Below are 16,566 nucleotides of genomic sequence, written 5' to 3'. Positions count from 1 at the left end.
ACATATCTATACATACATATACATTTACACATATACCTATTTACATACTTATACATATACCTATATACATACCTATTTATAATATACATATAACAATATCCTAATACACATTATTTATAAAATTTCTGGTACATAATTATACTAGATATTTTATTTTATTTTTACTATTTAAACTAAATAAATTAATTACATACAAATAAATAAATTTATGCTTACCCTACTGATAAACACTTACAAATTCTAATAATTTCTTTAGGGTCTTAAAACACTCAAATTATTTACGATGTCTATGGGTATTACATGCATACACAAGAATCAAGCGGCGGAAGCTAAGCTATACATATGCGTGCACTTCGGGTACTCCGCTAACATAGCAGTCACATGATAAATAAATGAATACAGATTCCTGTGTCGACATACATGAGACACAAGAAATGACTTGGCACAGTAAAAAAATAACAGGGTAAATCCCTCTCAAACATCAGAGTTGATAGGGACTGATAGAACTGTCTGTACACCATACCGACTATGCCGCTAGATGTTATTTCCCTTGCCCTTGACCCATACTACCATTTACTTGGAATGATGGAATGCTTGCCTCGGTCCTCCCAACACCCGAGCTGTAGAATAGTCGAGTCGTAAGCTCAATCGGAATGGTCATTCCGTCCTAGACTAGTGAACTGTCGGTAACCATGCAATGTACATAAAAATGCAATAGCGTAGTGAGCATCAACATGATACACCAACGCCCATATATCTAGGCACTAGGCCATGCTCCGCTGACATAGTAAACCACACATGATGCATATGCTCGTGCTAGATGCAATCTAACCACGCTAGAATGTCCGTGTCCAAGCATATTCAATAAATGAATACCCCAACATGCATCTCGTACCCATGTGCATATCAAACCATGAACAATAATACAACATAACGAATCATGCAATAAATCACATAATGGCAGAACTAGTCAATAGTGTCTGACACCAATCAACGGTCAGTGATTAGGAGTGTCCGCCCGACAGTCCACTTCAGGGCTATATAATAGACTACTCCAACATCACCCAACAGCCAACCCCTGCCCCACTACTCGATAGCTCTAGCCCACTCATACCCAAGAAATCCATAATCAAACCCGCACATCTAGGAACCTAGTCCCCAAGTTGGATTCAACATCATTTCGAAAGGAATGGGGGTGGTACAAACCACCGTAAGTTTTCAATAATAATAATTCTAGAAGTTTCGAATTTACTTTAAATTATACCAAAGGAATAATAACTCAATAAATAATATTAGGGGCTAAATTGGAGTAAGAGAGATGGTAAAATACAAGAAACAACGGGGACTTACACAAAAGTTGTAGGGTTTATAGAGGGGGTTTAGAACTTGCCTTTTAATAGGAGATTCCCACCTCCTTGCTCTACCGCTGTACAAATTAGCAATTTTTACTAATTTTCCTAAGCTTCGATACAATGCCTATACGCATATCTCCAATAATTTGGTTAAATCGGTATAAAATTGAGACTATTACGGGTATAGGATATCACTAAAAATTAGAAGGTGAAGAGGGCTTGCCTTATTTTACAGATTTTTGGCCCTAAATGCCCATACATTGTAAAATAATAATAGCACTAAAATAAGTCAAAATATAGCCTGAAAATAAGATTTAATCTGTAGAAAATATTTAATACAAGTTAATTAATCTACCTCACCCTTCAGATCTTCAATTGCACGAAATAATATCAATTTTCTACATTTTTTTCTCCAATTTCTACCTCGTTGCGTGCTATTTCTTCTCCTATTTTTCCTTCTTGTTTCTGCTACTCGGAGACGCCCGAAATGGGCTTAAAACAGATGCAAAATGGGTGGTTGGGGGAGAGCCATGTGGCAACCGCTGGGAGGCCACCGCCTCATGCCAAAACGGTGTCGTTTTGGGCGTCTGAGGCTGATTAAAAGTCAACCATTTTTCCTCAGCCACGCGCATGCTCTCCCAAGGCTGAACCCGCGACCACCCGCCTACCCACCTCTCACGCGACCATCCGGCCCCAGCTGCTTCTTTAACATATAAATGCACTCAATTACTCTTAAAGTAACTTCTAGCCACTTTCCAAATTTTAGATTTTAGCACCCTCAATTTTCATTAATTACACACACACCTTAACTTCCATTTTCTCTTATTCCACTAACACCCCCCCAAAATTCCCAGAAATCCCCTAATTTTATTTATTTTATTATTTTCATAAATACTCCTCAATAAATAATTATTTTCCTTAAATCCTCAAATATTCCATAATCACTTCAAATACAGAAATTAAGAGTTATCAATTGTTCACTAAATCATCCAATTTCAATAAATCAAAAATTACTTCAAATGCAAAATGAATAATTATTAATTATCCCCAAATTATTGAGATGTTACATAGATTCACCACATGTCAAAATGAACCCATTAAGTTCATTTTTGACATCAATAATGAACATAGTGTGTCTTGTGCTGCAATTGATTTACTTGTTTTTTTTAATTTTTCAATTAGATAAGAGACGAAAAAGAGTGAAAGTAAATGTGTTATTTTACTCATTTGTTTAACAATAAGTGTGGCTATTGCTATTTCTCAAACATTAAGGGCCTATTCTCTTTGCTGTTTTCGGCTCGTTTTGAGTTTTCAATTTCTCAAAACACTGAAAATACGTTCACTTTGCTATTTTCAAAAACGCATTTTCGAAAATAAGAAAAAATTTTGTAAAGGAAACCCAAAACAACATTTGGGTGTTTTTAGTGAAAACCCACCCAAAACACCAAAACACGGAAAATACGTCCCTCCTCCCCACTGCGCAAACCCACTTCAGAGACCAGATTTATCCTCTCTCATCTCTTATCCCCTCTTCTGGCCGTCGACCTCATCTCTTCTCTTTTGCTCGTCGACTGCCACCGCCATCGCCATCACCGCCACTGCCACTGCAACCACAGCTGTCGATCGCCACCGCCATCACAACCCCTTGCATCGCATCCCCTGTCGACCGCCCCAAGTCTCCTTTCTCTTCTTTTCTGGCCCACCACAGCCACCGCTATTGCCATCACCGTCGTCAACCATTTCCGCGACCATCGCCGCAAACCCTTGCATCGTGTCCACCGTCGACTGCCCCACATCTCATTTCTTCTCTCTTCTTTTCTGGCCCGCCATCGCCATCACCGCCGTCGATCGCTTCCGCTTCCGCCACCACCATCGCAACCACTGCCGCCGACTGTCCCTTCTCGCAAACCCTTGCAAGCCGTCCAACTTCATTGCCCCTCGCCGTCTGACATCACAACCCTCCATCGCAGATCGCAAACCCTTATGCGATTTGATTTTCTGTGTTTTGTTTTGTTTTACTTTTTTCTTTTATTTTATTTGAATATTAAACTAAAAATGTAAAATGATTTTTTTTGTATTAATTTTTTTAAAGATATTTTTAAGATTTTGGATTAAACTTATGATAAATTAATGTTATGTTATTTGTAATTTTAGTCATTTTTTAATAGATGTTTAAAATTTGTTATTAGATTTTAATGTTTAAAGTATGATATTTTTAAAGATTTTAAATTTTTTTGTTATTCTGTTATTACTTATCAATTGTATTATAGTTTAAAGTCTTTTGAATTAAATTTATAATTTATTAATAAATATTTATAATTTATTTTGAATCAAATTTATTAAATAAAATATTATAAAAATAATTTTTCAAAATTATAAAGTAAACGCGTTTTCTAATTTTTTTTTTTGAGAAACAATTTTTTAGAATAATAGAAAAAACGCGTTTTCAAAAATTTCAAAACAGATACTCAAAACACAAAACTGAAAATGAATTTAAAACTCAAAACTCAAAACTGAAATACAAAGAGACCACCTAAGATATTTTTTGTAAATTTTTCAAATAACAAGGGTGTTTTTGTAATTTCAATAAATTTAATAAAAAATAAATATTATAAGAAAACTTAGATAAAGTTGTAATCTATTCCCTGAAAAATCTTAAGTAGCGCCAAAATTCTCCCAATTTTCAGTTAAAAATTGTTAAAGGTGTTATTATAGTATCTAACGGGGTGAAAGTGTACATCTTTTTAGTTCGAGGGAGTTGAGTGAGACACAGTGATATTTGGAGGGGCGTCCATACAATTGACCCACTTTAATTTCCGATAAATACGACGCCATTTCCAGTCCCCTGCGCGTTCAGCGTGCCAGAGTTCTCTCGGCCTTGAAACGATCTTCAGAAGGGTGGCGGTAACTTGTAACAGCGAGCAGAGCACAAAGCCTCGAAACATCACGCTCTGAGAGTATAATTATATAGCAAAACAGAAGGGTTAGGGTTCCAGAGAGAGTGGGAGAGACATTAGGGTTTCAGGGAGAGAGAGAGAAGATGAGCATATGGAACTACGTAGTCACGGCTCACAAGCCGACCAACGTCACACATTCCAGCGTCGGCAATTTCACCGGACCTCAGGAGCTCAATCTCATCCTCGCGTAACCCCCCGCCCCTCTATCAATATATGTATTTATGCATTCCTCTAGTTTTGTGCGAATAGAAGTTTATCGGTGTAATTTCTCTCGAAATTTGTTCGATTTATTCCGCAAGCTTTTGGGGGTTTTATCTTTTCGTTGCGTAATTGGACCTTCGTGCATTTCCATGTTGGAAAGGTTTAGGGTTTTGAGTGGTATCAGCCACTGGGACTCACAGAAATGATTTGATTTCAGGAAATACACCCGTATCGAGATCCACTTGCTTACTCCCCAGGGTTTGCAGGTACTGTAAATTTTCTTCCAAGTCTTTACTAGCTGTTTTCGCTTTTTGACATTGGACTGTCATATGCACGTGGCAGATTGATCTTGTCTTCTCCTTCGTCTTATTTTTCTAACCCTTTTTTATCTGGAAATGCGAGGAAGAAAAGTAGACACAGTATAATAGTATTTGCAGTTATAAACATCCCCTATTTCCAAAATGGTGAAATTGTGCGAACACTTTCTGTTTTCCCAATACGCTCGCTCGGTATTTACCCGTCGAATCATTTTTTTTTTAATTGTAAAGAACAAAAATTAGCAAGGGTATATTTGATATCTAAAAACACCCGTGGGTTTTCTACCCTTATAGTGTTGATGATCCATTACTTATAAACTGTTAGTCAGTTGAACATAATCTGATTGGTAATTTTGTGAATCAAACTTAGTATCTGATTGGTAATTTATGGTTTAGGCTCTTATCATATTTTGTGATGCTTGAGTTTGTTTACCCCAAGTTAATGGTTGAAAATGTTATCCCTAGGGTTCACTGGATTAGATTTCTTAGATGGAAATTAAGCCACTCTCAACAACACCCACTCACAGATTGAATTTCTAAGAACAGAATTAAAGCAATTAATAGAAACGAATGAAAGAACAGTAAAATAAATGCAAACCACACAATGGAGACATTCCTTTTATCATGGTTCAGATCATTTAGTGAGAATGACCCTATGTCCAGCCTTGAAACACCTGAGAGCAGTTCTTGGATTATTCACGACACTTGATCAGTACAGCAGTCCCTTCCACCCAAGTACATAATAAAATTATCTCCCAAGATTACAAAGAACTATCTGATATCTAGCCTTTACTCTCAGAGAATACACATGCACTCGACAGATTTGTTTCATGCCCTCAAACGACTCACCCCTGCCTTCCATTTATAATAGTAGGTGGACACCCCAATACAACTAATTGGAATTTGATAATTCCGGTTTAACCCCCCAACTTAATAGAATTACAGTTGAGTCACTGCCTATCTAACTTAGCCGCTTGAGACACATGACTGCTTCATTTGAATATTAGACTTACTCTAGGAAAACTGATTCACAATTCTCCACCATTTGACTTGAGTAATGTCCATTGTTCAACACTGATCTTGCTCTCCTTAGAACTGCTTGATGAACCTGATCACTCACACAAACAAACATTAAGAATATCCAAACAATGCTGTAATTTAGATATAGGAACAGCTTTGGTGAAAATATCAGCTGCATTATTTTCCCTAGCAACTTTAATTAGGTTTACTTCCTTCTTCTCAAGGATTTCCCTAATGAAATGATACCTAACATCAATATGTTTTAGTTCTTTCATGTTGGGATTGATTCTTAGCCAAATGTATAGCACTTTGGCTATCACACATCAACTTAGCCTTAACATCCTTTCCTAGAACTTCACTCCCTTTTAACCAAAGACCCTCCTTAATTGCTTCCGCAATAGCTATGTTCTCAGTCTCAGTGGTGGAAAGAGCCACCATGGGCTGCAAGTTAGTTTTCCAGCTTATGGTGGAATTCCATAGCTGAAAGACATAACCTGTTGAATACCTTCTCTTATCTAGATCTGCTGCATAATCAGCGTCCGTGAGCCCTAAGATGCAAGGTTCTTCTTCCAAATTAGCTCGACCATAAACCAAAGCCATGTCTAAGGTTCCTTTTACATATCTAAATATCCACTTAACAACATTCCAGTGAGCCTTACCCGGATTGGCCATGAACCTGCTAGAAACACTCATAGCATGGGCCACATCTGGCCTTGTATAAACTATACTGTACATGAGGCTGCCAACTGCATTAGAGTAAGGAACCTTACTCATTTCTCTTATGCTTATTTCATCTTTTGGGAACTGCTCATGGGATAACTTGAAGTGTTGTGCAAAGGGAACCGTGACCTCCTTTGCATCACTCATATTGAACCTTTTGATCAACCTACTAAGGTAAGACTTTTGAGATAATAACAGTTGCCTTTGCTGTCTGTTCCTCCTGATTTCTATGCCCAATTTCTTTTTAGCTTCTCCTAATTCTTTCATTTCAAAGGCTGATCTCAATCTTAGTTTTAAATTTTGAATTTCTATGGCTGATTGACTAGCAATCAACATATCATCTACATATAGGAGAAGATATATAGATATATTACTTGGCATATGCTTGAAATATACACAGCTATCATAGGCACTCTTCTTAAAACCTTGGGCTAACATAAAGGAATCAAACTTTTTGTACCATTGCCTAGGAGACTGTTTTAAACCATAGAGAGACTTCCTAAGCAGGCATACTTGCTCTTTTTTCCCCCTAACCTCAAACCCCTTAGGCTATTCCATTAGAATGTTTTCCTCTAAGTCTCCATGTAGAAAGGTTGTGGTAACAGCCATTTGATCTAGGATTAAGTCTAAGTGTGTTGTTATGGCTAGAAGGATCCTAATTGAAGTATGCCTCACAACGGGTGAGAATACTTCATTAAAATCTATGCCAGGCATTGTGGGAAGCCCCTAGCCACTAGCCTAGGCTTATCTTCTTTTTCAGCACCTTTCTTAATCTTGAATAACCATTTATAGCCTACAACCCTTTTTCCCTAAGGGTCTATCTACTAAAGTCCAAGTCTTATTTTTCATAAGGGAGTCCATCTCAAATTTCATGGCTTCTAGCCATTTCTGAGAGTCCTTAGAGTGCATTGCTTCTTCATAGGAAAACGATTCTTCACCTGCTTCAGTTGTTGCACTTGACAGTGCATATGACACCAAGTCCGAGAAGCCATATCTCACAGGAGGTCTAGAAATTCTCCTTTGTCTATCTCTAGCTACATTGTATTTCTGGACATCATGCATACTTTCTGAACTAGAGGATCCGTCTATTAAGACCCTAGGGTTTTCTAGGGTTTGAATAGGAATTTAGAAGAAGAAGAAGAACAGAGTGGGAAGGGAAACAAAACAAAAAGAGGGAGAACGAGAGAGAGAAAGGAATAGAGAGAGATGTATGGAGAATTGGAGAAAGATAGACTAGAGAGAGCGAATATGGAAAACATTCATGTATTATTGGATAATTCCTTCAGCTATTACACAAGCCTTCTTATAGGCTCTCTCCTAACTCCCTAACAATCATTCAGCTAACTCCTAACCCCCTAACCGCTTACAACACAACCCTTTATTAGTTATAGCCCCATTTGTCCCTTATACCCCTAGGTTCCTAACAATTCCCACCCCTTCAGAGAGTTCTTGTCCACAAGAACTCACATTGACTTGCCCTATTTGTCATCCAATCCCAGTTTTCACTAACTGTTTCGTTCTTCTTTCTTTCTTTCTCCTCTTCAGCCTTTTCCTCCTTCCTCTGACCTCCTTTTTCTTTTGTTTTTTCTGCAAACATAAAATGTATACCTTGAAGATCTCCATGCCAAGTATCTCTTCTTCCCTTGATTTGTTAGTTCCAGTAAGTTCCTTAACCTCTGCTAAGACCAGTTCCACTGCCACAATATCAATAATTTCCCCCAAATGTAACAATTGAGCAGTATAGACTCGCTTCAATTGCTTCCTTTGCTCCTCCGTAGCTTTTTCCTGCTTGCTCCCATTCACCAATAGTTCTTCTTCAGCAAGCTTCTCCGTCATTGGTGTCGTAGTTACTTTTCCTAAGGAATCAATGTCTTCCAGTCCTGTTGCTTCAAGAGAAACAGATTCTTCAAAATCTGACTTTGCTACCTCTTCGGCTTCTTGATTTCTGGTGTTAGTCGTAGGTTCTTCTACCACAGTTACCTCTTTCAAGGGTGTCACATTGCTGTCTCCAGTATGACATTCCTTCCTTGGCATCCGGACTTGCTTGATTCTCTTCAGTTGATTTATCGACTTTTTGCTGCAAATTAGGAGTATTGAATTCTTCATTGCAACTCTTGATTCCTATCCAATCCTTTGCAAGTAGTTCATCCACTTCTTGCAAGTAGTTCATTTTCGCCGTAGATCTTGGAAAAAATTCCTTTGGTAAAGGGATATGGAATTTCAGTGAAATCAATATCATTAATGCATTTTGTTGGAATAATTCCCAGCTCCGTATCACTCAATCACACTCAAACTCACGACCGAAAACACTTCCTGAATCACTCACTCGAAACACACACAAGATTTTCGATAAATCAGAAAACAGAACAACAACCAAACAATCAAGAACACCAAGAATTTTATCCTGGTTCGGTCTTTTGCAAGACCTATATCCAGACTGCCCTAGGCTCTTTTATCTTCACTATCTTGAATGAACTTGGAAGGATTACATGCACTAATCTATCTCTCCAGCCTTATACACAGAACTGCTGAGAGTTTTCCCTACCAAACTACAAAGATATACCCTCTAAGTATTCCAGTAGAAACCAGCGCATACTCCTCTCTTTCTCTCTTCCCAAGACAGAATAATAAGCCCCTCCTAAAGCTAACACCCAACCTCTATTTATACAACATAGAGGCGGTAACAGAAAGCTTATCAAAAAACCTATCGGCAGTTACAACTAACTGACCGATTAACAAACTTGCTAACTAACCATTCTAGAAACAAACCTTCTAGAATAAAACAAGAGATATACAAATGCTTAACAATAAAAAGACAAAACCGACTCTCTCAAGATATACAAGCTAATCTAATACAAGTGATTTACAACACATCTAATTTTTGACTGATAATATCACCTTTCCCCTTGAATCCTTTCTCCATCTCCCCAATCCCCATCCTTGAAAATTTGCTTTTGAAACAACAACCTGTCACTCGCCTTGAACAGTACCGTATTGAATTCGTCGGAATATGCTTCTTGAATCCCAAATCTGGATTGAGAATTAACGAAATTTCAGGCTACGAGAGTATCTCCTGCTTCGCTTCCCAGAGATTACCTCCTGCTTAGCGTGCAATTCTTTGCGGCTTCAAGATTTTTGGACTTAACCGAGAGTCGTTGCTCGCCTCCCAAGTCGGCCAATTGTCTACAATGGAATTGGTCGCAATCTGGGTTTGCTCCGGCTTCAATTCTTGATCGCTTGAATTCGCCTTCAATTTCCGATCACTACTGATTCAAGAAACCCAACACCGACCACCCAATCACAGACCACTGTCCTTTAATTTTCGATCGCCACAAATTCCAAGAAACCCAACACCGCAATGGCTTTCGCCCGCCACTGTTGGCTTGAGTTTAGCCCCACCTGTGGAAATTTGTGTTCCAATTTCGCGTTCAATTCTGACCCAAGTTGGAATTTGCTTCAGAAATAGCCGAACTTCTCAGACAAGAAGCATCGGTCTTGAGATTCAATCAAGATTGAATCTTGAACCTTCACTGACCGCCTGACTCCCAATCGGAATTTGCCTTCCAATTTCTATTGGACTCCTACTCCAATTTCGACCCAAAATCGTCATACACACTAACCCCCAAGAGTGTTGGAATTCAATTGCAACCAAAATCCCTCGTCGGACTTCCGTACTTAGCCTCGTACCCTTAGTCTGGCCGTGTTGCTTCCATCGGACTTGTGTACTTGGCCCACCTTGCCAGCTGCCAAGAACGCCGGCTCTGATACCATTTGATAAGACCCTAGGGTTTTCTAGGGTTTGAATAGGAATTTAGAAGAAGAAGAAGAAGAATAGAATGGGGAGGGAAACAGAACAAAAAGAGGGAGAACGAGAGAGAGAAAAGAATAGAGGGAGATGTGTGGAGAATTGGAGAAAGATAGACTAGAGAGAGCGAATATGGAAAACATTCATGTATTATTGGATAATCTATTCAGCTATTACACAAGCCTTCTTATAGGCTCTCTCCTAACTTCCTAACAATCATTCAGCTAACTCCTAACCCCCTAACCGCTTACAACACAACCCTTTGTTAGTTATAGCCCCATTTGTCCCTTATACCCCTAGGTTCCTAACACCGTCATTCTCCTCTTGTCGTCCTGGATCTTGATCATTTAGATCATCCAGGTCCTTTCCAAGGTTTTCATCTTGTAGTTCTATGTCTACTGCTGTTGATTTCCAACTGAATTTGATTCGTCCTTAGCCTCAAAGTCTTTAATAGTAGACCCTTCATCAAATGTGACATCTCTACTCACCATTGTCTTAGGCATCTCTGGATCCAGGTTCCACAATTTATACCCCTTAACCCCATTCAGATATCCTATAAATAGTCACCTTTTTGCCCCTGGATCTAATTTGCCTTGCTTAATATGATCCAAACACCCTCAAATGGTCTAAACTAGGCTTGTGACCAGTCCACATCTCATAGGGAGTTTTAAAACCTATGGCAGTAGATGGAGACCTATTTATTACGTAGGCTGTAGAAGCAACAGCCTTTGCTCAAAAGGATTTTGGCAATCTAGCACGAAATATCATGCATCTAACCCTTTTTGTTAACAATCCGTGATATCAATCAATCAATTCGTGCAAGATTGGGATTGACTATCAACGTCAATCCCAGGTTTCCTATTCTATTGATTGATTCATTTCTCTAGATTAGGAATGTATCTTATGAATATTGTTGTATCTTTCCATCTTTTGATTTGTATCCTAAGGAGGCGTTTGTTAAAATGAGCAAAATAAGAGGCATTAAGATAAAGCTTGGAATGCTTTTTAGACCAAGATATGAAATGCTTAAGATAAGGCTGTGAAGCATTTCAAAATTTCTATTAGACTATTTGTTAAATTTTTTGGAATCCACTAATAATTGTATTTTTTCTTTCTATGTGTTTGTTAATGCATATGATAAGCACCAAGATAAGAGTAAGTGATATGGATTATTTTTATATACAAAGTAAGTGATATGGATTATTTTTTTCATGTTGCTGGACATATTTTATTTTTAATTATTTATGTTTGAAGAAAGCAATACTTAAAAGGCTGCTCCTTTCAACCTTTTAACATGTACTTTTAGAAGTTGTATCAGCAATGTCCTATGCTTGGTGTCCCATAGAGATTATTTTGGATCATGGATAGTCCAAGTTGAAGATGTATGGTACCCTTGTAAGTTACACTACATAATTATCATTCAGCCACCTTGAGCAGCCACTTTTGTTCATTTGGAGTCTTTACAACTAGAACACCGTATCAAACATCTATCCCACTATGTGTTGGGTCGTTTGGAGTACCTAATGGAATTTTTTGGGTTTGCTAGTTCAAATTGGCCGATTGACTTATTTCATGCTAGGGACAACACCCAAAAAGGATTTAATCCCCTTTAAGGTAGCTGCAAATGTGCTTAAAGCTATTAGTGATATTATGGAGGTGGGAACTCATTTCAGTGTAATGTTAAAGTTAATAATATGCACCTGCATGATTACATATCCAGTCACTCTTGTAGCAATCAAAATCTGCCAAGTTTGTGTGTACTGACATATGCCCTTATTGGTCTAGACTCTAGATAAATCACTATTAAGGTGGCAATTTGATGCCAAGTGATATAATTTGGTTCTTATTTATCTGTTGATTCTATATTCCATCTATTGTCTTATTATGTCTTTGTGAGAATTTTGTATAAATTGCTTATAGTTACATAAATAAAAATTGCTTTGTGGAAGTAGCTAGATACCAGTTTACCTGATGTGGGTGTGGTGTGCTTGTATTCTGGTTTGGCTTTTTTTCATGCCTAAGGACACGAGGACACAACTGAATATCATATTTTTAAATTCTTGTTTTATTTAAGTCATAGTGATTATAAATTAGTACATACCTTTTTTTAATGGAAAAATGAAAGTTTTACATGTAGTTTGATTAGCATACTCTTATGCCTTGGCGTACCTCTTGAGTGCAGGACCAACTAGACCTGTGTAATACAGTGCCCTATATCTTATCCCAAGTGTTTACATGTTTGATATGGATTCTTCACTAATTTAGAAGAGTCCATGTTACATTCTAGTGAGTAATGATGGGCCCCTTTGTCTTGATAAGTAAATTTTTTTGGTTTTCCTCTTAGAACCATGTACTGGCATTTTTTTAAGTAATTTTGTTTTCTTGTTAGAATTGTGTGCTATCAATTTTTTTCTTCTGGAGCCAATGTTAGATGTGTTGATATATGTAAGAGTTGCTACTAAAGCTGGATTTCTTTTTCTTATTAATTAAAATTTGTTTGTTTTCTTGTTAGGATTATGTATCAATTAAGTTTATTCTTTTGCAGCCTATGTTAGATGTGCCGATATATGGAAGAATTGCAACACTTGAACTTTTTCGACCCCATGTGAGTAAATATAAGACTTGAAACATTGAATCCTGAAAAGGTGTTATTATTTTCAAAACATGCAAAGTTTGGTCATGATCCTTGATTAATTTTGGCTTTACCAACAGGGTGAAGCACAAGATCTTCTGTTTATTGCAACAGAAAGATATAAATTCTGTGTTCTTCAGTGGGATTCCGAGGCAGCTGAAGTTATAACAAGGTTGAATGAAAGAGAAATTATTTTGCTTTACTTTTCATTTGGATTTTAATCTTCTGATAGTTTTAGGGCTAATGCAGTTGTATATACATTCTCTCTTTGCATATCTACCTCAAGTAAGTTACACACATTATGTTAGTTCTATGGGTTTAATTTTTTTTATCTTCCTAGTAGGAAGAAAACGTGAAGTACATTCTAGTAAGTTGGAAGTGTTAGTTTTTTGATTCACATAATTAGGCGTTTGAGTTACCAGTTGCATTTCTATCAGAATATGTTCATTTACATTAAAAACTTTACTGGTTTTATCTTTCTATTCTATTGTTAACATTGAAATGGGAAAATAGGTGTTTGTGTTTTCTGTATGGCAGCTAGTTGTTTCTTGTTTGGTGGTGCTTTGAGTGTTCTTTTTGTGGGCTTCCCCATGTAATTGAATATCAAGCCGGGCCTCAGGAACTTGATCATAACATAGGTTAGATTTTATTGAATTTCAACTCTTTGTGGCATCTGGAAAGACCTGGAATGAATTTTTTTTTGTCTCTGGTAGTATCTATTATTTTTGTGTGTGAACGTAATTGCTAAAGGAAAATTTATTGGATGTATACAAGACTAGCTTTATTGTGTGGTATGAAAGGTTGGGGAGTTAAGCACACCAGCATGTGGAAAACATGTGTAACTGAGTTGTAAATGTTAAAATGGATGTGATACAAGGAAAAAAAAAAAAAAAGACGATAAAAATAAGATTAATTGTAATAAAACTGGAATGGTGTTTACTAAGGTGCGCCAGATGCAGGTTAAGATTGCTTGTACATGCTAAAAAGAAGACAAATTGTTGCATTTGTGCATCTGTGAGAGGAGTAGATAGATGGAATGCAAGAAGTTTGTAGTAAAAGAGGTAAAGGAAGATCAAAGAAAACATGATGAAAGGAGTTTTTAGAAGAAGAGGTAGAGTAAGGCCAAAAAAAAACTTGATTTGAAACTCTTAGGCATGCCATGAATATAATTGCCTTTCAAAAGATTTAATCATTCATGGGGATGATTGAAAAAGTAAAATTCATGTCGCTGACTTCACCTACGGGGATTAAGACTTGTTCTTCTTTTTATTGCATTATTCTGTATTTTTTTTACTTTTATACAGGAGCAAGTATTACTAATTGATTGGGTTTTGGTAGAGGGGGTGACAAAGATGTTGATTGGGTTGTAGATGAGGTTTGATTTTGGCTAAGATGTGTTATTCTGTTTGAAATCAATTATGGTGTAACCAGGTCTTTTTGAATTTTGTTGTATCCTGTTTGTTCATTTTTGAGTAGTCCTTGTCATGGATTGCTTGTATTGATTGTTTTGTTGTTGTTAGGACTTACAAATCAGGAACAACGAGAAGGATACTCTACACAAATCCTTACACACTCACGGAATTAGAAATACAATCAGAGCAATCAATTATAATAGAAGAATATATAACAATAAACGAAAAAGATCAAACCACAAAGAGATCGAGATTTATCTTGGTTCGGAATGCCCTTAGGCAAACCTACATCCAACAATCCAACACCCATAGAGCAATCCTTTATTCAGACAGAAATTTGATCAATACATCAAGCTCTCTCCTTCATCTATTTACCCAAGTACAAAACCCTCTTCTCTCAAGAATACACAAGAACTAAATCCTTATCACTTAGCTTCTCTTTTCTCAAGAATGACACAGTACTCGATCACAGATGAAAATTAAGAACTCCCCTTGATTCTCTTGATTGCCCCCCGCCCTCTTATTTATAGAAAGGGAAGACACCCCAATGAAACTAACTGACATTGGGATATTACAATTAGACCCCAAAAAAACTAAGTAAATTACACTTTGAATTTGAAACCTAATTGTTCTAACTTCCATCCCTGAGCTTCCCCAGCTCAACCAATTGAATTCTCATCGGACCGCCTTCACCAAAGGTCGGCTCTAATACTACCTGTAACATCCCACATCGAGCGATAGGAAGGACCGGAACAATTTACCCTAATGGGCCTACGCAAACTTCCTAAGGGGTCACCCATCCCTGAGCTTTCCCAGTTCAAGCACGCTTAACCCAAGAGTTCTTTACTTATATTCAGTCCAAAAGGTATCCAGTTGGTGTTGTTTCCTTCCTTATTTATCCTTGATATATATTACCCTTCTCTGGGCTCTCGGGGTATTACATAAACTATGAGCCCATGGCCTCATTCATCTTCCCTACATTACAAATTGGACTAGTTAGTCGCCCAAAAACACCATGCATCATATAGGTGATGTTAACCTGTTTGAGGCCATCCTCCAACTTTTTCCTGACACTGAAAAGTTGCTTATTCTCTATATGCGTGTGAGGGTGAGGCTGCCCATTCCTTTCTCAGAAACCTATAGGGATGAGAGTGTTCCTCTTATTTACAACTGATCTTAGGCTGAGATAAATGAGGGTTGCATTAAATGGCCGAGAATCAGTGTAAAACCTGTTAGATCAAATATCATGAATTCTAAATGGATATGGTTATAGATACAAATAGTTGGTGTGCTGGAATTATGTAGCCTAACCCACCTAGTGGGATTAAGGCTTTGATCATGCCCCCTTTACATTTGATACTGAACACCCTCTCCACTCAAATCGGTAATTAAAAAATTTGATTCCCCCTTCCAACCTTCATAGCACTGGAAATCACCTGAACCTCTTTGGACATGGATCCTTGACAATAGTTCTACAAAACCCTTTTGCCAACTTGCAATTTCAAAGTAGGTGTTCTTACACCATAGGCAACTGGGAACCCTCAATACATTAACCTTTATATTATAGATTTCCACATCTTCAGCTTAATTGAACATGTTCCTGCAAACTCAAAGTCATATTTATTCCTCTTGATTGGAAGGGAAGATGAAGAGGGGAAATCCATCAAAGTCTTGAACACGCGCCATTTTTGACAGGGGATGCTATTATATCCAGCACAAAAAAAAAAAAAAAAAAAGAAGCTATTATGTAACAGTTTCAAAACATGAGGTCTCATAGAGGAATATTATAGATATGTATTATTTTCTTTCTGCTATTCGTTTTTGTTAAAAAAAAATTATTAGTGTATTTTGGGCCCCATTGAAATAATGTTTTTGGGTCCAGCACTGATCTCAACATCCCACAAAGAATCAAAACCATCTTGGTAACTTTGCCTTTCTTGTTTGCCAATCCTCTGACCTCCTAGATTTCTCCTAATGTGAACTTTCCAGGCAAAACAAGTAATTTCCACTGTCAAACCTACACCATTTTTCTTTGTCCATGCCATCACTCTTTGAACCCCGTTCGTTCGTTCATTTTGTGAAACTATCATCCTTGTCATCTGAAATAGTGAAGGATTTCCAGGCAATATTTAGAAGGTTCAAAACCCCCT

The 16,566-nt window shown here is 37.4% G+C and overlaps 1 protein-coding gene across 1 annotated transcript in view; it reads left to right on the top strand.

Moving 5' to 3' along the window:
* Positions 1 to 4,196: 4,196 nt before the first annotated feature.
* Positions 4,197 to 16,566, top strand: part of LOC127793875 (DNA damage-binding protein 1) — a 35,041-nt gene continuing 22,671 nt past the window's right edge. Inside the window, exons 1-4 of the mRNA XM_052324645.1 lie at positions 4,197 to 4,496; positions 4,728 to 4,776; positions 12,918 to 12,977; positions 13,085 to 13,176. Coding sequence (XP_052180605.1) covers positions 4,393 to 4,496; positions 4,728 to 4,776; positions 12,918 to 12,977; positions 13,085 to 13,176 — 305 coding nt within the window. The 5' untranslated portion in view covers positions 4,197 to 4,392. The remainder of the gene's footprint in view (positions 4,497 to 4,727; positions 4,777 to 12,917; positions 12,978 to 13,084; positions 13,177 to 16,566) is intronic.

Source organism: Diospyros lotus, chromosome 2, assembly GCF_014633365.1.
Source record: "Diospyros lotus cultivar Yz01 chromosome 2, ASM1463336v1, whole genome shotgun sequence".
In the NCBI taxonomy this organism is placed as follows: Eukaryota; Viridiplantae; Streptophyta; class Magnoliopsida; order Ericales; family Ebenaceae; genus Diospyros; species Diospyros lotus.
This window is presented reverse-complemented; position numbering and strand designations above follow the sequence as displayed.